This window comes from Oncorhynchus nerka, linkage group LG9a (genome assembly GCF_034236695.1).
Source record: "Oncorhynchus nerka isolate Pitt River linkage group LG9a, Oner_Uvic_2.0, whole genome shotgun sequence".
Lineage (NCBI taxonomy): Eukaryota > Metazoa > Chordata > Actinopteri > Salmoniformes > Salmonidae > Oncorhynchus > Oncorhynchus nerka.
In genome coordinates, this window is record NC_088404.1 from 9,305,074 (window position 1) to 9,329,470 (window position 24,397).

A 24,397-nucleotide genomic window follows, 5' to 3' on the forward strand; every position below is an offset into this window, starting at 1 on the left:
AGCAAGGTGAGGAGTCAGACCTGCCTCTAATAGCCCACAGCAAGGTGAGGAGTCAGACCTGCCTCTAATAGCCCACAGCAAGGTGATGAGTCATACATGCCTCTAATAGCCCACAGCAAGGTGAGGAGTCAGACCTGTCTCTAATAGCCCACAGCAAGGTGAGGAGTCAGACCTCTCTCTTATAGCCCACAGCAAGGTGAGGAGTCAGACCCGCCTCTAATAGCCCACAGCAAGGTGAGGAGTCAGACCTGTCTCTAATAGCCCACAGCAAGGTGAGGAGTCAGACCTGTCTCTTATAGCTCACAGCAAGGTGAGGAGTCAGACCTGCCTCTAATAGCCCACAGCAAGGTGAGGAGTCAGACCTGTCTCTAATAGCCCACAGCAAGGTGAGGAGTCAGACCTGTCTCTAATAGCCCACAGCAAGGTGAGGAGTCAGACCTGTCTCTTATAGCCCACAGCAAGGTGAGGAGTCAGACCTGTCTCTAATAGCCCACAGCAAGGTGAGGAGTCAGACCTGTCTCTAATAGCCCACAGCAAGGTGAGGAGTCAGACCTGTCTCTTATAGCCCACGCAAGGTGAGGAGTCAGACCTGTCTCTAATAGCCCACAGCAAGGTGAGGAGTCAGACCTGTCTCTAATAGCCCACAGCAAGGTGAGGAGTCAGACCTGTCTCTTATAGCCCACAGCAAGGTGAGGAGTCAGACCTGTCTCTAATAGCCCACAGCAAGGTGAGGAGTCATAGTTGCCTCTAATAGCCCACAGCAAGGTGAGGAGTCAGACCTGCCTCTAATAGCCCACAGCAAGGTGAGGAGTCAGACCTGCCTCTAATAGGCCACAGCAAGGTGAGGAGTCAGACCTGCCTCTAATAGCCCACAGCAAGGTGAGGAGTCAGACCTGCCTCTAATAGCCCACAGCAAGGTGAGGAGTCATACCTGCCTCTTATAGCCCACAGCAAGGTGAGGAGTCAGACCTGCCTCTAATAGCCCACAGCAAGGTGAGGAGTCATACCTGCCTCTAATAGCCCACAGCAAGGTGAGGAGTCATACCTGCCTCTAATAGCCCACAGCAAGGTGAGGAGTCATACCTGCCTCTAATAGCCCACAGCAAAGTGAGGAGTCATACCTGCCTCTAATAGCCCACAGCAAGGTGAGGAGTCAGACCTGCCTCTAATAGCCCACAGCAAGGTGAGGATTCAGACCTGTATCTAATAGACCACAGCAAGGTGAGGAGTCAGACCTGCCTCTAAAAGCCCACAGCAAGGTGAGGAGTCAGACCTGCCTCTAATAGCCCACAGCAAGGTGAGGAGTCATACCTGCCTCTTATAGCCCACAGCAAGGTGAGGAGTCAGACCTGCCTCTAATAGCCCACAGCAAGGTGAGGAGTCAGACCTGCCTCTAATAGACCACAGCAAGGTGAGGAGTCAGACCTGCCTCTAATAGCCCACAGCAAGGTGAGGAGTCATACCTGCCTCTTATAGCCCACAGTAAGGTGAGGAGTCATACCTGCCTCTTATAGCCCACAGCAAGGTGAGGAGTCAGATCTGCCTCTAAAAGCCCACAGCAAGGTGAGGAGTCAGACCTGCCTCTAATAGCCCACAGCAAGGTGAGGAGTCATACCTGCCTCTTATAGCCCACAGCAAGGTGAGGAGTCATACCTGCCTCTAATAGCCCACAGCAAGGTGAGGAGTCAGACCTGCCTCTAATAGCCCACAGCAAGGTGAGGAGTCAGACCTGCCTCTAATAGCCCACAGCAAGGTGAGGAGTCAGACCTGCCTCTAATAGCCCACAGCAAGGTGAGGAGTCATACCTGCCTCTAATAGCCCACAGCAAGGTGAGGAGTCAGACCTGCCTCTAATAGCCCACAGCAAGGTGAGGAGTCAGACCTGCCTCTTATAGCCCACAGCAAGGTGAGGAGTCATACATGCCTCTAATAGCCCACAGCAAGGTGAGGAGTCAGACCTGTCTCTAATAGCCCACAGCAAGGTGAGGAGTCAGACCTCTCTCTTATAGCCCACAGCAAGGTGAGGAGTCAGACCCGCCTCTAATAGCCCACAGCAAGGTGAGGAGTCAGACCTGTCTCTAATAGCCCACAGCAAGGTGAGGAGTCAGACCTGTCTCTTATAGCTCACAGCAAGGTGAGGAGTCAGACCTGCCTCTAATAGCCCACAGCAAGGTGAGGAGTCAGACCTGTCTCTAATAGCCCACAGCAAGGTGAGGAGTCAGACCTGTCTCTAATAGCCCACAGCAAGGTGAGGAGTCAGACCTGTCTCTTATAGCCCACAGCAAGGTGAGGAGTCAGACCTGTCTCTAATAGCCCACAGCAAGGTGAGGAGTCAGACCTGTCTCTTATAGCCCACAGCAAGGTGAGGAGTCAGACCTGTCTCTTATAGCCCACAGCAAGGTGAGGAGTCATACCTGCCTCTTATAGCCCACAGCAAGGTGAGGAGTCATACCTGCCTCTAATAGCCCACAGTAAGGTGAGGAGTCATACCTACCTCTAATAGCCCACAGCAAGGTGAGGAGTCAGACCTGTCTCTTATAGCCCACAGCAAGGTGAGGAGTCAGACCTGTCTCTTATAGCCCACAGCAAGGTGAGGAGTCATACCTGCCTCTTATAGCCCACAGCAAGGTGAGGAGTCATACCTGCCTCTTATAGCCCACAGCAAGGTGAGGAGTCATACCTGCCTCTAATAGCCCACAGCAAGGTGAGGAGTCATACCTGCCTCTTATAGCCCACAGCAAGGTGAGGAGTCATACCTGCCTCTAATAGCCCACAGCAAGGTCAGGAGTCATACCTGCCTCTAATAGCCCACAGCAAGGTGAGGAGTCATACCTGCCTCTAATAGCCCACAGCAAGGTGAGGAGTCATACCTACCTCTAATAGCCCACAGCAAGGTGAGGAGTCAGACCTGCCTCTAACAGCCCACAGCAAGATGAGGAGTCAGACCTGCCTCTAATAGCCCACAGCAAGGTGAGGAGTCAGACCTGCCTCTTATAGCCCACAGCAAGGTGAGGAGTCAGATCTGCCTCTTATAGCCCACAGCAAGGTGAGGAGTCAGACCTGCCTCTTATAGCCCACAGCAAGGTGAGGAGTCAGACCTGCCTCTTATAGCCTACAGCAAGGTGAGGAGTCAGACCTGCCTCTAATAGCCCACAGCAAGGTGAGGAGTCATACCTGCCTCTAATAGCCCACAGCAAGGTGAGGAGTCATACCTACCTCTAATAGCCCACAGCAAGGTGAGGAGTCAGACCTGCCTCTAACAGCCCACAGCAAGATGAGGAGTCAGACCTGCCTCTAATAGCCCACAGCAAGGTGAGGAGTCAGACCTGCCTCTTATAGCCCACAGCAAGGTGAGGAGTCAGATCTGCCTCTTATAGCCCACAGCAAGGTGAGGAGTCATACCTGCCTCTAATAGCCCACAGCAAGGTGAGGAGTCATACCTACCTCTAATAGCCCACAGCAAGGTGAGGAGTCAGACCTGCCTCTAACAGCCCACAGCAAGATGAGGAGTCAGACCTGCCTATAATAGCCCACAGCAAGGTGAGGAGTCAGACCTGCCTCTTATAGCCCACAGCAAGGTGAGGAGTCAGATCTGCCTCTTATAGCCCACAGCAAGGTGAGGAGTCAGACCTGCCTCTTATAGCCCACAGCAAGGTGAGGAGTCAGACCTGCCTCTTATAGCCCACAGCAAGGTGAGGAGTCAGACCTGCCTCTTATAGCCTACAGCAAGGTGAGGAGTCAGACCTGCCTCTAATAGCCCACAGCAAGGTGAGGAGTCAGACCTGACTCTAATAGCCCACAGCAAGGTGAGGAGTCAGACCTGCCTCTTATAGCCCACAGCAAGGTGAGGAGTCGTACCTGCCTACAACAGACACATATATACAAGTACAATCAGCGGGAACAGGGGCCAGGTGTGCACAATGACATTTCCAGAAGGATCCATGACACCTCTATACGCCTATGTAGATATTACAATTAAAACCCCTCCAATTCCAACCACAATAGTCATTTACAACATGAGCAATGTCTACACTGTATTTCTGATCAATTTGATGTTATTTTAATGGACAGGAAATAGAACTACTCTTACAGTCCAGAGTATACAGGAAGTAGAACTACTCTTACAGTCCACAGTATACAGGAAATAGAACTACTCTTACAGCCCACAGTATACAGCAAATAGAACTACTCTTACAGACCACAGTGTACAGGAAGTAGAACTACTCTTACAGTCCACAGTATACAGGAAATAGAACTACTCTTACAGACCACAGTGTACAGGAAGTAGAACTACTCTTACAGTCCACAGTATACAGGAAATAGAACTACTCTTACAGTCCACAATATACAGGAAATAGAACTACTCTTACAGACCACAGTATACAGGAAATAGAACTACTCTTACAGTCCACAATATACAGGAAATAGAACTACTCTTACAGACCACAGTATACAGGAAATAGAACTACTCTTACAGTCCACAGTATACAGGAAATAGAACTACTCTTACAGTCCACAGTATACAGGAAATAGAACTACTCTTACAGACCACAGTATACAGGAAATAGAACTACTCTTACAGTCCACAGTATACAGGAAATAGAACTACTCTTACAGTCCACAGTATACAGGAAATAGCACTACTCTTATACCTTTCACACAACTGGCCCGAGCCGAGCCAAGCCAAACAGAGCTGGCTTTGTTATGCATCCACCATTTTTTTAAATCTGGAAAAGTGCTGGAAAGGTCAATAGGGTGACAAGGGTCAAGGGTCAAGGGTCATACAGAGTATCTCTGTCTCTCCGCAGGTAAACACTCAGCCCAGTGGGCTTTGGATGACGTCCTGATCGGTATGAACGACAGTTCCAGGACTGGTTTCCATGACAAGTTCGCCGGGACGTCCCCTCTGAGACACAACTGGTACCGTGTCCAGGGGGGAGAGGTCACAGTGGACTGTTTGTCTCTGGACACGGCTCTGTCCTTCTACTCCGATGCCACAGACAGTGAGTCAGAGCTACTGCGTACACACACACACACACACACACATAAATTAGCTCGACTAACCGGTGCCTGTCTATAGCCTCTCTACTGTATATAGCCTCACTACTGTATATAGCCTCTCTACCGTATATAGCCTCTCTACTGTATATAGCCTCTCTACTGTATATAGCCTCTCTACCGTATATAGCCTCTCTACTGTATATAGCCTCTCTACTGTATATAGCCTCTCTACTGTATATAGCCTCTCTACTGTATATAGCCTCTCTACTGTATATAGCCTCACTACTGTATATAGCCTCTCTACCGTATATAGCCTCTCTACTGTATATAACCTCTCTACTGTATATAGCCTCTCTACTGTATATAGCCTCTCTACTGTATATAGTAACTAAGCATTTCACTGTAGGTATTCCAGTGTAATTCACTGAATACCTGTTGTATTCGACGCACGTAACAAATCAACTTTGATTTGATAAACACACACGGACGGGGGAGGTCACAGTGGACTGTCTGTCCATTTCAACAGACAGTGAGTCACACAAACCCCTGTCATCGATCCTTGAGGGAAGTCTCTTCATCCCTATGATATGAGGAATGCTCATCCTTACATTGGCCTTCATCTGGTCACGTCTTTCATATCAGTGCAATGAAGGGGGGGGGGGGCAATTGAGAAAGATCGCTATAGAAACTCATCATACTGCAGAGCTCTAGACTCTTGACTTCTAACCCCTAAACCACACCCCACTCTATTTTTTTTATTTTACCTTTATTTAACCAGGCAAGTCAGTTAAGAACAAATTCTCATTTTCAATGACGGTCTAGGAACAGTGGGTTAACTGCCTGTTCAGGGGCAGAACGACTGATGTTTACCTTGTCTGCTCGGGGGATTCTATCTTGCAACGTTTTGGTTACTAGTCCAACGCTCTAACCACTAGGCTACCTGCCACCCCTCCACTCTAACCACTAGGCTACGTGCCACCCCTCACTCTAACCACTAGTCTACCTGCCGCCCCTCCACTCTAACCACTAGGCTACCTGCCGCCACTCCACTCTAACCACTAGACTACCTGCCACCCCTCCACTCTAACCACTAGTCTACCTGCCGCCCATCCACTCTAACCACCAGACTACCTGCCCCCCCCTACACTCTAACCACTAGACTACCTGCCACCACTCCACTCTAACCACTAGACTACCTGCCAACCCTCCACTCTAACCACTAGGCTACCTGCCGCCCCTACACTCTAACCACTAGACTACCTGCCACCCCTCCACTCTAACCACTAGACTACCTGCCAACCCTCCACTCTAACCACTAGGCTACCTGCCGCCCCTCCACTCTAACCACTGGGGGACCTGCCGCCCCTCCACTCTAACCACTAGGCTACCTGCCGCCCCTCCACTCTAACCACTAGGCTACCTGCCGCCCCTCCACTCTAACCACTAGGCTACCTGCCGCCCCTGCACTCTAACCACTAGGCTACCTGCCACCCCTCCACTCTAACCACTAGACTACCTGCCGCCCCTCCACTCTAACCACTAGACTTCCTGCCACCCCTCCACTCTAACCACTAGACTCCTTGCCGCCCCTCCACTCTAACCACTAGACTACCTGCCGCCCCTACACTCTAACCACTAGACTACCTGCCACCACTCCACTCTAACCACTAGACTACCTGCCAACCCTCCACTCTAACCACTAGGCTACCTGCCGCCCCTCCACTCTAACCACTAGGCTACCTGCCAACCCTCCACTCTAACCACTAGGCTACCTGCCGCCCCTCCACTCTAACCACTAGGCTATCTGCCGCCCCTCCACTCTAACCACTAGGCTACCTGCCGCCCCTCCACTCTAACCACTAGGCTACCTGCCGCCCCTCCACTCTAACCACTAGGCTACCTGCCGCCCCTCCACTCTAACCACTAGACTACCTGCCACCCCTCCACTCTAACCACTAGTCTACCTGCCGCCCATCCACTCTAACCACCAGACTACCTGCCCCCCCCTACACTCTAACCACTAGACTACCTGCCACCACTCCACTCTAACCACTAGACTACCTGCCAACCCTCCACTCTAACCACTAGGCTACCTGCCGCCCCTACACTCTAACCACTAGACTACCTGCCACCCCTCCACTCTAACCACTAGACTACCTGCCAACCCTCCACTCTAACCACTAGGCTACCTGCCGCCCTCCATTCTAACCACTGGGGACCTGCCGCCCCTCCACTCTAACCACTAGGCTACCTGCCGCCCCTCCACTCTAACCACTAGGCTACCTGCCGCCCCTCCACTCTAACCACTAGGCTACCTGCCGCCCCTGCACTCTAACCACTAGGCTACCTGCCACCCCTGCACTCTAACCACTAGACTACCTGCCGCCCCTCCACTCTAACCACTAGACTTCCTGCCACCCCTCCACTCTAACCACTAGACTCCTTGCCGCCCCTCCACTCTAACCACTAGACTACCTGCCGCCCCTACACTCTAACCACTAGACTACCTGCCACCACTCCACTCTAACCACTAGACTACCTGCCAACCCTCCACTCTAACCACTAGGCTACCTGGCACCCCTCCACTCTAACCACTAGACTACCTGCCACCACTCCACTCTAACCACTAGACTACCTGCCACCCCTCCACTCTAACCACTAGTCTACCTGCCGCCCATCCACTCTAACCACCAGACTACCTGCCCCCCCCTACACTCTAACCACTAGACTACCTGCCACCACTCCACTCTAACCACTAGACTACCTGCCAACCCTCCACTCTAACCACTAGGCTACCTGCCGCCCCTACACTCTAACCACTAGACTACCTGCCACCCCTCCACTCTAACCACTAGACTACCTGCCAACCCTCCACTCTAACCACTAGGCTACCTGCCGCCCCTCCATTCTAACCACTGGGGGACCTGCCGCCCCTCCACTCTAACCACTAGGCTACCTGCCGCCCCTCCACTCTAACCACTAGGCTACCTGCCGCCCCTCCACTCTAACCACTAGGCTACCTGCCGCCCCTGCACTCTAACCACTAGGCTACCTGCCACCCCTCCACTCTAACCACTAGACTACCTGCCGCCCCTCCACTCTAACCACTAGACTTCCTGCCACCCCTCCACTCTAACCACTAGACTCCTTGCCGCCCTCCACTCTAACCACTAGACTACCTGCCGCCCCTACACTCTAACCACTAGACTACCTGCCACCACTCCACTCTAACCACTAGACTACCTGCCAACCCTCCACTCTAACCACTAGGCTACCTGGCACCCCTCCACTCTAACCACTAGACTACCTGCCACCACTCCACTCTAACCACTAGACTACCTGCCAACCCTCCACTCTAACCACTAGGCTACCTGCCGCCCTCCACTCTAACCACTAGGCTACCTGCCAACCCTCCACTCTAACCACTAGGCTACCTGCCGCCCCTCCACTCTAACCACTAGGCTACCTGCCGCCCTCCACTCTAACCACTAGGCTACCTGCCGCCCCTCCACTCTAACCACTAGGCTACCTGCCGCCCTCCACTCTAACCACTAGGCTACCTGCCGCCCCTCCACTCTAACCACTAGGCTACCTGCCGCCCTCCACTCTAACCACTAGGCTACCTGCCGCCCTCCACTCTAACCACTAGGCTACCTGCCGCCCTCCACTCTAACCACTAGGCTACCTGCCGCCCTCCACTCTAACCACTAGGCTACCTGCCGCCCCTCCACTCTAACCACTAGGCTACCTGCCGCCCCTCCACTCTAACCACTAGGCTACCTGCCGCCTCTCCACTCTAACCACTAGGCTACCTGCCAACCCTCCACTCTAACCACTAGGCTACCTGCCGCCCCTCCACTCTAACCACTAGACTACCTGCCACCCCTCCACTCTAACCACTAGACTACCTGCCAACACTCCACTCTAACCACTAGGCTACCTGCCGCCCCTCCACTCTAACCACTGGGGGACCTGCCGCCCCTCCACTCTAACCACTAGGCTACCTGCCGCCCCTCCACTCTAACCACTAGGCTACCTGCCGCCCCTCCACTCTAACCACTAGGCTACCTGCCGCCCCTCCACTCTAACCACTGGGGGACCTGCCGCCCCTCCACTCTAACCACTAGGCTACCTGCCGCCCTCCACTCTAACCACTAGGCTACCTGCCGCCCTCCACTCTAACCACTAGGCTACCTGCCGCCCTGCACTCTAACCACTAGGCTACCTGCCACCCTCCACTCTAACCACTAGACTACCTGCCGCCCCTCCACTCTAACCACTAGACTTCCTGCCACCCCTCCACTCTAACCACTAGACTCCTTGCCGCCCCTCCACTCTAACCACTAGACTACCTGCCGCCCCTACACTCTAACCACTAGACTACCTGCCACCACTCCACTCTAACCACTAGACTACCTGCCAACCCTCCACTCTAACCACTAGGCTACCTGGCACCCCTCCACTCTAACCACTAGACTACCTGCCACCACTCCACTCTAACCACTAGACTACCTGCCAACCCTCCACTCTAACCACTAGGCTACCTGCCGCCCCTCCACTCTAACCACTAGGCTACCTGCCAACCCTCCACTCTAACCACTAGGCTACCTGCCGCCCCTCCACTCTAACCACTAGCCGCCCTCCACTCTAACCACTAGGCTACCTGCCGCCCCTCCACTCTAACCACTAGGCTACCTGCCGCCCCTCCACTCTAACCACTAGGCTACCTGCCGCCCCTCCACTCTAACCACTAGGCTACCTGCCGCCCCTCCACTCTAACCACTAGGCTACCTGCCGCCCCTCCACTCTAACCACTAGGCTACCTGCCGCCCTCCACTCTAACCACTAGGCTACCTGCCGCCCCTCCACTCTAACCACTAGGCTACCTGCCGCCCTCCACTCTAACCACTAGGCTACCTGCCGCCTCTCCACTCTAACCACTAGGCTACCTGCCAACCCTCCACTCTAACCACTAGGCTACCTGCCGCCCCTCCACTCTAACCACTAGGCTACCTGCCAACCCTCCACTCTAACCACTAGGCTACCTGCCGCCCCTCCACTCTAACCACTAGACTACCTGCCACCCCTCCACTCTAACCACTAGACTACCTGCCAACACTCCACTCTAACCACTAGGCTACCTGCCGCCCTCCACTCTAACCACTGGGGACCTGCCGCCCTCCACTCTAACCACTAGGCTACCTGCCGCCCCTCCACTCTAACCACTAGGCTACCTGCCGCCCCTCCACTCTAACCACTAGGCTACCTGCCGCCCCTGCACTCTAACCACTAGGCTACCTGCCACCCCTCCACTCTAACCACTAGACTACCTGCCGCCCCTCCACTCTAACCACTAGACTTCCTGCCACCCCTCCACTCTAACCACTAGACTCCTTGCCGCCCCTCCACTCTAACCACTAGACTACCTGCCGCCCCTACACTCTAACCACTAGACTACCTGCCACCACTCCACTCTAACCACTAGACTACCTGCCAACCCTCCACTCTAACCACTAGGCTACCTGCCGCCCTCCACTCTAACCACTAGGCTACCTGCCAACCCTCCACTCTAACCACTAGGCTACCTGCCGCCCTCCACTCTAACCACTAGGCTACCTGCCGCCCTCCATTCTAACCACTGGGCTACCTGCCGCCCTCCACTCTAACCACTAGGCTACCTGCCGCCCTCCACTCTAACCACTAGGCTACCTGCCGCCCTCCACTCTAACCACTAGGCTACCTGCCGCCCTCCACTCTAACCACTAGGCTACCTGCCACCCTCCACTCTAACCACTAGACTACCTGCCGCCCTCCACTCTAACCACTAGACTACCTGCCACCCTCCACTCTAACCACTAGACTACCTGCCAGCCCTCCACTCTAACCACTAGACTACCTGCCGCCCCTACACTCTAACCACTAGACTACCTGCCACCACTCCACTCTAACCACTAGACTACCTGCCAACCCTCCACTCTAACCACTAGGCTACCTGCCACCCTCCACTCTAACCACTAGACTACCTGCCACCACTCCACTCTAACCACTAGACTACCTGCCACCCCTCCACTCTAACCACTAGGCTACCTGCCGCCCATCCACTCTAACCACTAGGCTACCTGCCCCCTCCACTCTAACCACTAGGCTACCTGCCACCACTCCACTCTAACCACTAGACTACCTGCCAACCCTCCACTCTAACCACTAGGCTACCTGCCGCCCCTCCACTCTAACCACTAGACTACCTGCCACCCTCCACTCTAACCACTAGACTACCTGCCAACCCTCCACTCTAACCACTAGGCTACCTGCCGCCCTCCACCTAACCACTAGGGGACCTGCCGCCCCTCCACTCTAACCACTAGGCTACCTGCCGCCCTCCACTCTAACCACTAGACTACCTGCCGCCCCTCCACTCTAACCACTAGGCTACCTGCCGCCCTCCACTCTAACCACTAGGCTACCTGCCACCCCTCCACTCTAACCACTAGACTACCTGCCGCCCTCCACCAACCACTAGACTTCCTGCCACCCCTCCACTCTAACCACTAGACTCCTGCCGCCCCTCCACTCTAACCACTAGGCTACCTGCCGCCCTCCACTCTAACCACTAGACTACCTGCCACCCTCCACTCTAACCACTAGACTACCTGCCAACCCTCCACTCTAACCACTAGGCTACCTGGCACCCCTCCACTCTAACCACTAGGCTACCTGCCACCCTCCACTCTAACCACTAGACTACCTGCCGCCCTCCACTCTAACCACTAGGCTACCTGCCGCCCTCCACTCTAACCACTAGGCTACCTGCCAACCCTCCACTCTAACCACTAGGCTACCTGCCGCCCCCTCCACTCTAACCACTAGGCTACCTGCCGCCCCTCCACTCTAACCACTAGGCTACCTGCCGCCCTCCACTCTAACCACTAGGCTACCTGCCTCCTCCACTCTAACCACTAGGCTACCTGCCGCCCTCCACTCTAACCACTAGGCTACCTGCCGCCCTCCACTCTAACCACTAGGCTACCTGCCGCCCTCCACTCTAACCACTAGGCTACCTGCCGCCCTCCACTCTAACCACTAGGCTACCTGCCGCCCTCCACTCTAACCACTAGGCTACCTGCCGCCCCTCCACTCTAACCACTAGGCTACCTGCCGCCCTCCACTCTAACCACTAGGCTACCTGCCGCCCTCCACTCTAACCACTAGGCTACCTGCCGCCCTCCACTCTAACCACTAGACTACCTGCCGCCCTCCACTCTAACCACTAGACTACCTGCCAACCCTCCACTCTAACCACTAGGCTACCTGCCGCCCTCCACTCTAACCACTGGGCTACCTGCCGCCTCCACTCTAACCACTAGGCTACCTGCCGCCCTCCACTCTAACCACTAGGCTACCTGCCGCCCTCCACTCTAACCACTAGGCTACCTGCCGCCTCCACTCTAACCACTGGGGGACCTGCCGCCCCTCCACTCTAACCACTAGCTACCTGCCGCCCCTCCACTCTAACCACTAGGCTACCTGCCGCCTCCACTCTAACCACTAGGCTACCTGCCGCCCTGCACTCTAACCACTAGGCTACCTGCCACCCTCCACTCTAACCACTAGACTACCTGCCGCCCTCCACTCTAACCACTAGACTTCCTGCCACCCCTCCACTCTAACCACTAGACTACCTGCCGCCCTCCACTCTAACCACTAGACTACCTGCCGCCCCTACACTCTAACCACTAGACTACCTGCCGCCACTCCACTCTAACCACTAGGCTACCTGCCAACCCTCCACTCTAACCACTAGGCTACCTGCCGCCCCTCCACTCTAACCACTAGACTACCTGCCACCACTCCACTCTAACCACTAGACTACCTGCCAACCCTCCACTCTAACCACTAGGCTACCTGCCGCCCTCCACTCTAACCACTAGGCTACCTGCCAACCCTCCACTCTAACCACTAGGCTACCTGCCGCCCTCCACTCTAACCACTAGGCTACCTGCCGCCCTCCACTCTAACCACTAGGCTACCTGCCGCCCTCCACTCTAACCACTAGGCTACCTGCCGCCCTCCACTCTAACCACTAGGCTACCTGCCGCCCCTCCACTCTAACCACTAGGCTACCTGCCGCCCTCCACTCTAACCACTAGGCTACCTGCCGCCCCTCCACTCCACCTAACCACTAGGCTACCTGCCGCCCCTCCACTCTAACCACTAGGCTACCTGCCGCCCCTCCACTCTAACCACTAGGCTACCTGCCGCCCCTCCACTCTAACCACTAGGCTACCTGCCGCCCCTCCACTCTAACCACTAGGCTACCTGCCAACCCTCCACTCTAACCACTAGGCTACCTGCCGCCCCTCCACTCTAACCACTCTACCTGCCACCTCCACTCTAACCACTAGGCTACCTGCCGCCCCCTCCACTCTAACCACTAGACTACCTGCCACCCTCCACTCTAACCACTAGACTACCTGCCACCACTCCACTCTAACCACTAGGCTACCTGCCGCCCCTCTCCACTCTAACCACTGGGGGACCTGCCGCCTCCACTCTAACCACTAGGCTACCTGCCGCCTCCACTCTAACCACTAGGCTACCTGCCGCCCTCCACTCTAACCACTAGGCTACCTGCCGCCCTCCACTTCTAACCACTAGGCTACCTGCCACCCTCCACTCTAACCACTAGACTACCTGCCGCCCTCCACTCTAACCACTAGACTACCTGCCACCCCTCCACTCTAACCACTAGACTCCTTTGCCGCCCTCCACTAACCACTAGACTACCTGCCGCCCTCCACTCTAACCACTAGACTACCTGCCACCACTCCACTCTAACCACTAGACTACCTGCCAACCCTCCACTCTAACCACTAGGCTACCTGCCGCCTCCACTCTAACCACTGGCTACCTGCCAACCCTCCACTCTAACCACTAGGCTACCTGCCACCCCTCCACTCTAACCACTAGACTACCTGCCGCCCCTCCACTCTAACCACTAGGCTACCTGCCGCCCTCCACTCTAACCACTAGGCTACCTGCCAACCCTCCACTCTAACCACTAGGCTACCTGCCGCCCTCCACTCTAACCACTAGGCTACCTGCCAACCCCTCCACTCTAACCACTAGGCTACCTGCCGCCCTCCACTCTAACCACTAGACTACCTGCCGCCCCTCCACTCTAACCACTAGACTACCTGCCACCCTCCCTAACCACTAGACTACCTGCCAACCCTCCACTCTAACCACTAGGCTACCTGCCACCCTCCACTCTAACCACTAGGCTACCTGCCGCCCCTCCACTCTAACCACTAGACTACCTGCCGCAACCTCCTCTAACCACTGGGCTACCTGCCGCCCTCCACTCTAACCACTAGGCTACCTGCCACCACTCTAACCACTAGGCTACCTGCCGCCCCTCCACTCTAACCACTAGGCTACCTGCCGCCCCTCCACTCTAACCACTAGGCTACCTGCCGCCCCTCCACTCTAACCACTAGGCTACCTGCCGCCCCTCCACTCTAACCACTAGGGCTACCTGCCGCTCCACTCTAACCACTAGGCTACCTGCCGCCCTCCACTCTAACCACTAGGCTACCTGCCGCCCCTCCACTCTAACCACTAGGCTACCTGCCAACCCTCCACTCTAACCACTAGGCTACCCTGCCGCCCTCCACTCTAACCACTAGACTACCTGCCGCCCTCCACTCTAACCACTAGGCTACCTGCCACCCCTCCACTCTAACCACTAGTCTACCTGCCACCCTCCACTCTAACCACTAGACTACCTGCCACCCTCCACTCTAACCACTAGGCTACCTGCCGCCCCTCCACTCTAACCACTAGACTACCTGCCACCACTCCACTCTAACCACTAGGCTACCTGCCAACCCTCCACTCTAACCACTAGGCTACCTGCCGCCCTCCACTCTAACCACTAGGCTACCTGCCGCCCTCCACTAACCACTAGGCTACCTGCCGCCCTCCACTCTAACCACTGGCTACCTGCCGCCTCCACTCTAACCACTCCAGGGCTACCTGCCAACCCTCCACTCTAACCACTAGGCTACCTGCCGCCCTCCACTCTAACCACTAGGCTACCTGCCGCCCCTCCACTCTAACCACTAGGCTACCTACCGCCCTCCACTCTAACCACTAGGCTACCTGCCAACCTCCACTCTAACCACTAGGCTACCTGCCGCCCTCCACTCTAACCACTAGGCTACCTGCCGCCCTCCACTCTAACCACTAGGCTACCTGCCGCCCTCCACTCTAACCACTAGGCTACCTGCCAACCTCCACTCTAACCACTAGGCTACCTGCCGCCCCTCCACTCTAACCACTAGGCTACCTGCCAACCCTCCACTCTAACCACTAGGCTACCTGCCGCCCCTCCACTCTAACCACTAGGCTACCTGCCAACCCTCCACTCTAACCACTAGTCTACCTGCCGCCCTCCACTCTAACCACTAGACTACCTGCCGCCTCCACTCTAACCACTAGCTACCACCTGCCGCCCCTCCACTCTAACCACTGGGCTACCTGCCGCCCTCCACTCTAACCACTAGGCTACCTGCCGCCCCCTCCACTCTAACCACTAGACTACCTGCCGCCCTCCACTCTAACCACTAGGCTACCTGCCGCCCCTCCACTCTAACCACTAGGCTACCTGCCGCCCTCCACTCTAACCACTAGGCTACCTGCCAACCCTCCACTCTAACCACTAGGCTACCTGCCGCCCTCCACTCTAACCACTAGACTACCTGCCACCCTCCACTCTAACCACTAGGCTACCTGCCGCCCCTCCACTCTAACCACTGGGGACCTGCCGCCCTCCACTCTAACCACTAGGCTACCTGCCGCCCTCCACTCTAACCACTAGGCTACCTGCCAACCTCCACTCTAACCACTAGGCTACCTGCCGCCCCTCCACTCTAACCACTAGGCTACCTGCCGCCCCTCCACTCTAACCACTAGGCTACCTGCCGCCCTCCACTCTAACCACTAGGCTACCTGCCAACCCTCCACTCTAACCACTAGGCTACCTGCCGCCCTCCACTCTAACCACTAGGCTACCTGCCAACCCCTCCACTCTAACCACTAGCTACCTGCCGCCCTCCACTCTAACCACTAGTCTACCTGCCAACCCTCCACTCTAACCACTAGGCTACCTGCCGCCCTCCACTCTAACCACTAGGCTACCCTGCCGCCCCTCCACTCTAACCACTAGACTACCTGTCGCCCTCCACTCTAACCACTAGGCTACCTGCCGCCCCTCCACTCTAACCACTAGGCTACCTGCCCCCCTCCACTCTAACCACTAGGCTACCTGCCGCCCCTCCACTCTAACCACTAGACTACCTGCCGCCCTCCACTCTAACCACTAGGCTACCTGCCAACCCTCCACTCTAACCACTAGGCTACCTGCCGCCCTCCACTCTAACCACTAGACTACCTGCCACCCTCCACTCTAACCACTAGGCTACCTGCCGCCCTCCACTCTAACCACTAGGCTACCTGCCGCCCTCCACTCTAACCACTAGGCTACCTGCCGCCCCCCTCCACTCTAACCACTGGGGGACCTGCCCCCTCCACTCTAACCACTAGGCTACCTGCCGCCCCTCCACTCTAACCACTAGGGCTACCTGCCGCCCTCCACTCTAACCACTAGGCTACCTGCCGCCCCTGCACTCTAACCACTAGGCTACCTGCCACCCCTCCACTCTAACCACTAGACTACCTGCCGCCCCTCCACTCTAACCACTAGACTTCCTGCCACCCCTCCACTCTAACCACTAGACTCCTTGCCGCCCTCCACTCTAACCACTAGACTACCTGCCGCCCCTCCACTCTAACCACTAGACTACCTGCCACCACTCCACTCTAACCACTAGGCTACCTGCCAACCCTCCACTCTAACCACTAGGCTACCTGCCGCCCTCCACTCTAACCACTAGGCTACCTGCCAACCCCTCCACTCTAACCACTAGGCTACCTGCCGCCCTCCACTCTAACCACTAGACTACCTGCCGCCCTCCACTCTAACCACTGGGCTACCTGCCGCCCTCCACTCTAACCACTAGGCTACCTGCCAACCCTCCACTCTAACCACTAGGCTACCTGCCGCCCCTCCACTCTAACCACTAGGCTACCTGCCACCCTCCACTCTAACCACTAGGCTACCTGCCGCCCTCCACTCTAACCACTAGACTACCTGCCGCCCTCACTCTAACCACTAGACTACCTGCCACCACTCCACTCTAACCACTAGACTACCTGCCAACCCTCCACTCTAACCACTAGGCTACCTGCCACCCCTCCACTCTAACCACTAAACTACCTGCCACCACTCCACTCTAACCACTAGACTACCTGCCAACCCTCCACTCTAACCACTAGGCTACCTGCCGCCCCTCCACTCTAACCACTAGGCTACCTGCCAACCCTCCACTCTAACCACTAGGCTACCTGCCGCCCTCCACTCTAACCACTAGGCTACCTGCCGCCCTCCACTCTAACCACTAGGCTACCTGCCGCCCACTCTAACCACTAGGCTACCTGCCCCCCTCCACTCTAACCACTAGGCTACCTGCCGCCCCTCCACTCTAACCACTAGGCTACCTGCCGCCCTCCACTCTAACCACTAGGCTACCTGCCAACCCTCCACTCTAACCACTAGGCTACCTGCCGCCCCTCCACTCTAACCACTAGGCTACCTGCCGCCCTCCACTCTAACCACTAGGCTACCTGCCGCCCCTCCACTCTAACCACTAGGCTACCTGCCAACCCTCCACTCTAACCACTAGGCTACCTGCCGCCCCTCCACTCTAACCACTAGGCTACCTGCCAACCCTCCACTCTAACCACTAGGCTACCTGCCGCCCCTCCACTCTAACCACTAGGCTACCTGCCAACCCTCCACTCTAACCACTAGGCTACCTGCCGCCCCTCCACTCTAACCACTAGGCTACCCTGCCGCCCCTCCACTCTAACCACTAGACTACCTGTCGCCCCTCCACTCTAACCACTAGGCTACCTGCCGCCCCTCCACTCTAACCACTAGGCTACCTGCCGCCCCTCCACTCTAACCACTAGGCTACCCTGCCGCCCCTCCACTCTAACCACTAGACTACCTGCGGCCCCTCCACTCTAACCACTAGGCTACCTGCCGCCCATCCACTCTAACCACCAGACTACCTGCCGCCCCTACACTCTAACCACTGGGGGACCTGCCGCCCCTCCACTCTAACCACTAGGCTACCTGCCGCCCCTCCACTCTAACCACTAGGCTACCTGCCGCCCCTCCACTCTAACCACTAGGCTACCTGCCGCCCCTCCACTCTAACCACTAGGCTACCTGCCACCCCTCCACTCTAACCACTAGACTTCCTGCCACCCCTCCACTCTAACCACTAGACTACCTGCCGCCCCTACACTCTAACCACTAGACTACCTGCCACCACTCCACTCTAACCACTAGACTACCTGCCACCACTCCACTCTAACCACTAGGCTTCCTGCCACCCCTCCACTCTAACCACTAGACTACCTGCCACCACTCCACTCTAACCACTAGACTACCTGCCACCACTCCACTGTAACCACTAGACTACCTGCCAACACTCCACTCTAACCACTAGGCTTCCTGCCGCCCCTCCACTCTAACCACTAGGCTACCTGCCAACCCTCCACTCTAACCACTAGGCTACCTGCCGCCCCTACACTCTAACCACTAGACTACCTGCCAACCCTCCACTCTAACCACTAGGCTACCTGCCGCCCCTCCACTCTAACCACTGGGGGACCTGCCGCCCCTCCACTCTAACCACTGGGGGACCTGCCGCCCCTCCACTCTAACCACTAGGCTACCTGCCGCCCCTCCACTCTAACCACTAGGCTACCTGCCGCCCCTCCACTCTAACCACTAGGCTACCTGCCGCCCTGCACTCTAACCACTAGGCTACCTGCCACCCCTCCACTCTAACCACTAGACTACCTGCCGCCCCTCCACTCTAACCACTAGACTTCCTGCCACCCCTCCACTCTAACCACTAGACTCCTTGCCGCCCCTCCACTCTAACCACTAGACTACCTGCCGCCCCTACACTCTAACCACTAGACTACCTGCCACCACTCCACTCTAACCACTAGGCTACCTGCCGCCCCTACACTCTAACCACTAGACTACCTGCCGCCCCTACACTCTAACCACTAGGCTACCTGCCGCCCCTCCACTCTAACCACTAGGCTACCTGCCAACCCTCCACTCTAACCACTAGGCTACCTGCCGCCCCTCCACTCTAACCACTAGGCTACCTGCCAACCCTCCACTCTAACCACTAGGCTACCTGCCGCCCCTCCACTCTAACCACTAGACTACCTGCCGCCCCTACACTCTAACCACTAGACTACCTGCCACCACTCCACTCTAACCACTAGGCTACCTGCCACCCCTCCACTCTAACCACTAGACTACATGCCACCACTCCACTCTAACCACTAGACTACCTGCCAACCCTCCACTCTAACCACTAGGCTACCTGCCGCCCCTCCACTCTAACCACTAGGCTACCTGCCGACCCTCCACTCTAACCACTAGGCTACCTGCCAACCCTCCACTCTAACCACTAGACTACCTGCCACCACTCCACTCTAACCACTAGGCTACCTGCCGCCCCTACACTCTAACCACTAGACTACCTGCCGCCCCTACACTCTAACCACTAGGCTACCTGCCGCCCCTCCACTCTAACCACTAGGCTACCTGCCAACCCTCCACTCTAACCACTAGGCTACCTGCCGCCCCTCCACTCTAACCACTAGGCTACCTGCCAACCCTCCACTCTAACCACTAGGCTACCTGCCGCCTCCACTCTAACCACTAGACTACCTGCCGCCCTACACTCCTAACCACTAGACTACCTGCCACCACTCCACTCTAACCACTAGGCTACCTGCCGCCCTCCACTCTAACCACTAGGCTACCTGCCGCCCCTCCACTCTAACCACTAGGCTACCTGCCGCCCTCCACTCTAACCACTAGGCTACCTGCTGCCCCTCCACTCTAACCACTAGGCTACCTGCCGCCCCTCCACTCTAACCACTAGGCTACCTGCCGCCCCTCCACTCCCTAACCACTAGGCTACCTGCCAACCCTCCACTCTAACCACTAGGCTACCTGCCGCCCTCCACTCTAACCACTAGGCTACCTGCCGCCCTCCACTCTAACCACTAGGCTACCTGCCAACCCTCCACTCTAACCACTAGGCTACCTGCCGCCCTCCACTCTAACCACTAGGCTACCTGCCAACCCTCCACTCTAACCACTAGGCTACCTGCCGCCCCTCCACTCTAACCACTAGGCTACCTGCCGCCCCTCCACTCGAACCACTAGGCTACCTGCCGTCCCTCCACTCTAACCACTAGGCTACCTGCCAACCCTCCACTCTAACCACTAGACTACCCTGCCGCCCCTCCACTCTAACCCCTAGACTACCTGCCGCCCCTCCACTCTAACCACCAGACTACCTGCCCCCCCCCTACACTCTAACCACTAGACTACCTGCCACCACTCCACTCTAACCACTAGACTACCTGCCAACCCTCCACTCTAACCACTAGGCTACCTGCCGCCCCTACACTCTAACCACTAGACTACCTGCCACCCCTCCACTCTAACCACTAGGCTACCTGCCAACCCTCCACTCTAACCACTAGGCTACCTGCCAACCCTCCACTCTAACCACTAGGCTACCTGCCGCCCCTCCACTCTAACCACTAGGCTACCTGCCGCCCCTCCACTCTAACCACTAGGCTACCTGCCAACCCTCCACTCTAACCACTAGGCTACCTGCCGCCCCTCCACTCTAACCACTAGGCTACCTGCCGCCCCTCCACTCTAACCACTAGGCTACCTGCCGCCCCTCCACTCTAACCACTAGGCTACCTGCCGCCCTCCACTCTAACCACTAGGCTACCTGCCGTCCCTCCACTCTAACCACTAGGCTACCTGCCAACCCTCCACTCTAACCACTAGACTACCCTGCCGCCCCTCCACTCTAACCCCTAGACTACCTGCCGCCCCTCCACTCTAACCACCAGACTACCTGCCCCCCCTACACTCTAACCACTAGACTACCTGCCACCACTCCACTCTAACCACTAGACTACCTGCCAACCCTCCACTCTAACCACTAGGCTACCTGCCGCCCCTACACTCTAACCACTAGACTACCTGCCACCCCTCCACTCTAACCACTAGACTACCTGCCAACCCTCCACTCTAACCACTAGGCTACCTGCCGCCCCTCCACTCTAACCACTGGGGTACCTGCCGCCCCTCCACTCTAACCACTAGGCTACCTGCCGCCCCTCCACTCTAACCACTAGGCTACCTGCCGCCCCTCCACTCTAACCACTAGGCTACCTGCCACCCCTCCACTCTAACCACTAGACTACCTGCCGCCCCTCCACTCTAACCACTATACTTCCTGCCACCCCTCCACTCTAACCACTAGACTCCTTGCCGCCCTCCACTCTAACCACTAGACTACCTGCCGCCCTCCACTCTAACCACTAGACTACCTGCCACCCCTCCACTCTAACCACTAGACTACCTGCCAACCCTCCACTCCTAACCACTAGGCTTCCTGCCACCCCTCCACTCTAACCACTAGACTACCTGCCACCACTCCACTCTAACCACTAGACTACCTGCCAACCCTCCACTCTAACCACTAGGCTAACTGCCGCCCCTCCACTCTAACCACTAGGCTACCTGCCAACCCTCCACTCTAACCACTAGGCTACCTGCCGCCCCCTCCACTCTAACCACTAGGCTACCTGCCGCCCTCCACTCTAACCACTAGACTACCTGCCGCCCCTCCACTCTAACCACTAGACTACCTGCCACCACTCCAGTCTAACCACTAGACTACCTGCCCACCCTCCACTCTAACCACTAGACTACCTGCCGCCCTCCACTCTAACCACTAGGCTGCCTGCCGCCTCCACTCTAACCACTAGGCTACCTGCCGCCTCCACTCTAACCACTAGGCTACCTGCCAACCCTCCACTCTAACCACTAGGCTACCTGCCGCCCCTCCACTCTAACCACTAGGCTACCTGCCACCCCTCCACTCTAACCACTAGGCTACCTGCCGCCCTCCACTCTAACCACTAGGCTTCCTGCCAACCCTCCACTCTAACCACTAGGCTACCTGCCGCCCCTCCACTCTAACCACTAGGCTACCTGCCAACCCTCCACTCTAACCACTAGGCTACCCCGCCCTCCACTCTAACCACCAGGCTACCTGCCAACCCTCCACTCTAACCACTAGGCTACCTGCCGCCCCCCTCCACTCTAACCACTAGGCTACCTGCCGCCCCCTCCACTCGAACCACTAGGCTACCTGTCCCTCCACTCTAACCACTAGGCTACCTGCCGTCCCTCCACTCCTAACCACTAGGCTACCTGCCGCCCTCCACTCTAACCACTAGACTACCCTGCCGCCCCTCCACTCTAACCACTAGACTACCTGCCGCCCTCCACTCTAAACACCAGACTACCTGCCCCCTACACTCTAACCACTAGACTACCTGCCACCACTCCACTCTAACCACTAGACTACCTGCCAACCCTCCACTCTAACCACTAGGCTACCTGCCGCCCTACACTCTAACCACTAGACTACCTGCCACCCCTCCACTCTAACCACTAGACTACCTGCCAACCCTCCACTCTAACCACTAGGCTACCTGCCGCCTCCACTCTAACCACTGGGGACCTGCGCCCCTCCCACTCTAACCACTAGGCTACCTGCCGCCCCTCCACTCTAACCACTAGGCTACCTGCCGCCTCCACTCTAACCACTAGGCTACCTGCCGCCCTGCACTCTAACCACTAGGCTACCTGCCACCCCTCCACTCTAACCACTAGACTACCTGCCGCCCCTCCACTCTAACCACTAGACTTCCTGCCACCCCTCCACTCTAACCACTAGACTCCTTGCCGCCCTCCACTCTAACCACTAGACTACCTGCCGCCCTACACTCTAACCACTAGACTACCTGCCACCACTCCACTCTAACCACTAGACTACCTGCCAACCCTCCACTCTAACCACTAGGCTTCCTGCCACCCCTCCACTCTAACCACTAGACTACCTGCCACCACTCCACTCTAACCACTAGACTACCTGCCAAACCTCCACTCTAACCACTAGGCTACCTGCCGCCTCCACTCTAACCACTAGGCTACCTGCCAACCCTCCACTCTAACCACTAGGCTACCTGCCGCCCATCCACTCTAACCACTAGGCTACCTGCCGCCCCTCCACTCTAACCACTAGGCTACCTGCCGCCCCTCCACTCTAACCACTAGGCTACCTGCCGCCCCTCCACTCTAACCACTAGACTACCTGCCGCCCCTCCACTCTAACCACTAGACTTCCTGCCACCCCTCCACTCTAACCACTAGACTACCTGCCACCACTCCACTCTAACCACTAGACTACCTGCCAACCCTCCACTCTAACCACTAGGCTACCTGCCGCCCCCACTCTAACCACTAGGCTACCTGCCGCCCTCCACTCTAACCACTAGGCTACCTGCCGCCCCTCCACTCTAACCACTAGGCTACCTGCCGCCCTCCACTCTAACCAGTAGGCTACCTGCCGCCCTCCACTCTAACCACTCAGGCTACCTGCCGCCCTCCACTCTAACCACTAGGCTACCTGCCGCCCCTCCACTCTAACCACTAGGCTACCTGCCAACCCTCCACTCTAACCACTAGGCTACCTGCCGCCCCTCCACTCTAACCACTAGGCTACCTGCCGCCCCTCCACTCTAACCACTAGGCTACCTGCCGCCCCTCCACTCTAACCACTAGGCTACCTGCCGCCCCTCCACTCTAACCACTAGGCTACCTGCCAACCCTCCACTCTAACCACTAGGCTACCTGCCGCCCCTCCACTCTAACCACTAGGCTACCTGCCAACCCTCCACTCTAACCACTAGGCTACCTGCCGCCCCTCCACTCTAACCACTAGGCTACCTGCCGTCCCTCCACTCTAACCACTAGGCTACCTGCCAACCCTCCACTCTAACCACTAGACTACCCTGCCGCCCCTCCACTCTAACCACTAGACTACCTGCCGCCCCTCCACTCTAACCACTAGGCTACCTGCCGCCCCTCCACCTAACCACTAGGCTACCCTGCCGCCTCCACTCTAACCACTAGACTACCTGCCGCCCCTCCACTCTAACCACTAGGCTACCTGCCGCCCCTCCACTCTAACCACTAGGCTACCTGCCGCCACCTCCCTGCACTCCCTCTAACCACTAGACTACCTGCTACCCTGCCGCCGCTCCACTCTAACCACTAGACTACCTGCCGCCCC

The 24,397-nt window shown here is 56.8% G+C and overlaps 1 protein-coding gene across 1 annotated transcript in view; it reads left to right on the forward strand.

Annotated features, from left to right (window-relative positions):
- LOC115120311 (reelin-like) overlaps positions 1 to 24,397 on the forward strand; it is a 427,502-nt gene that overhangs the window by 309,610 nt on the left and 93,495 nt on the right. The window contains exon 34 of the mRNA XM_065022290.1: positions 4,808 to 5,002. Coding sequence (XP_064878362.1) covers positions 4,808 to 5,002 — 195 coding nt within the window. The remainder of the gene's footprint in view (positions 1 to 4,807; positions 5,003 to 24,397) is intronic.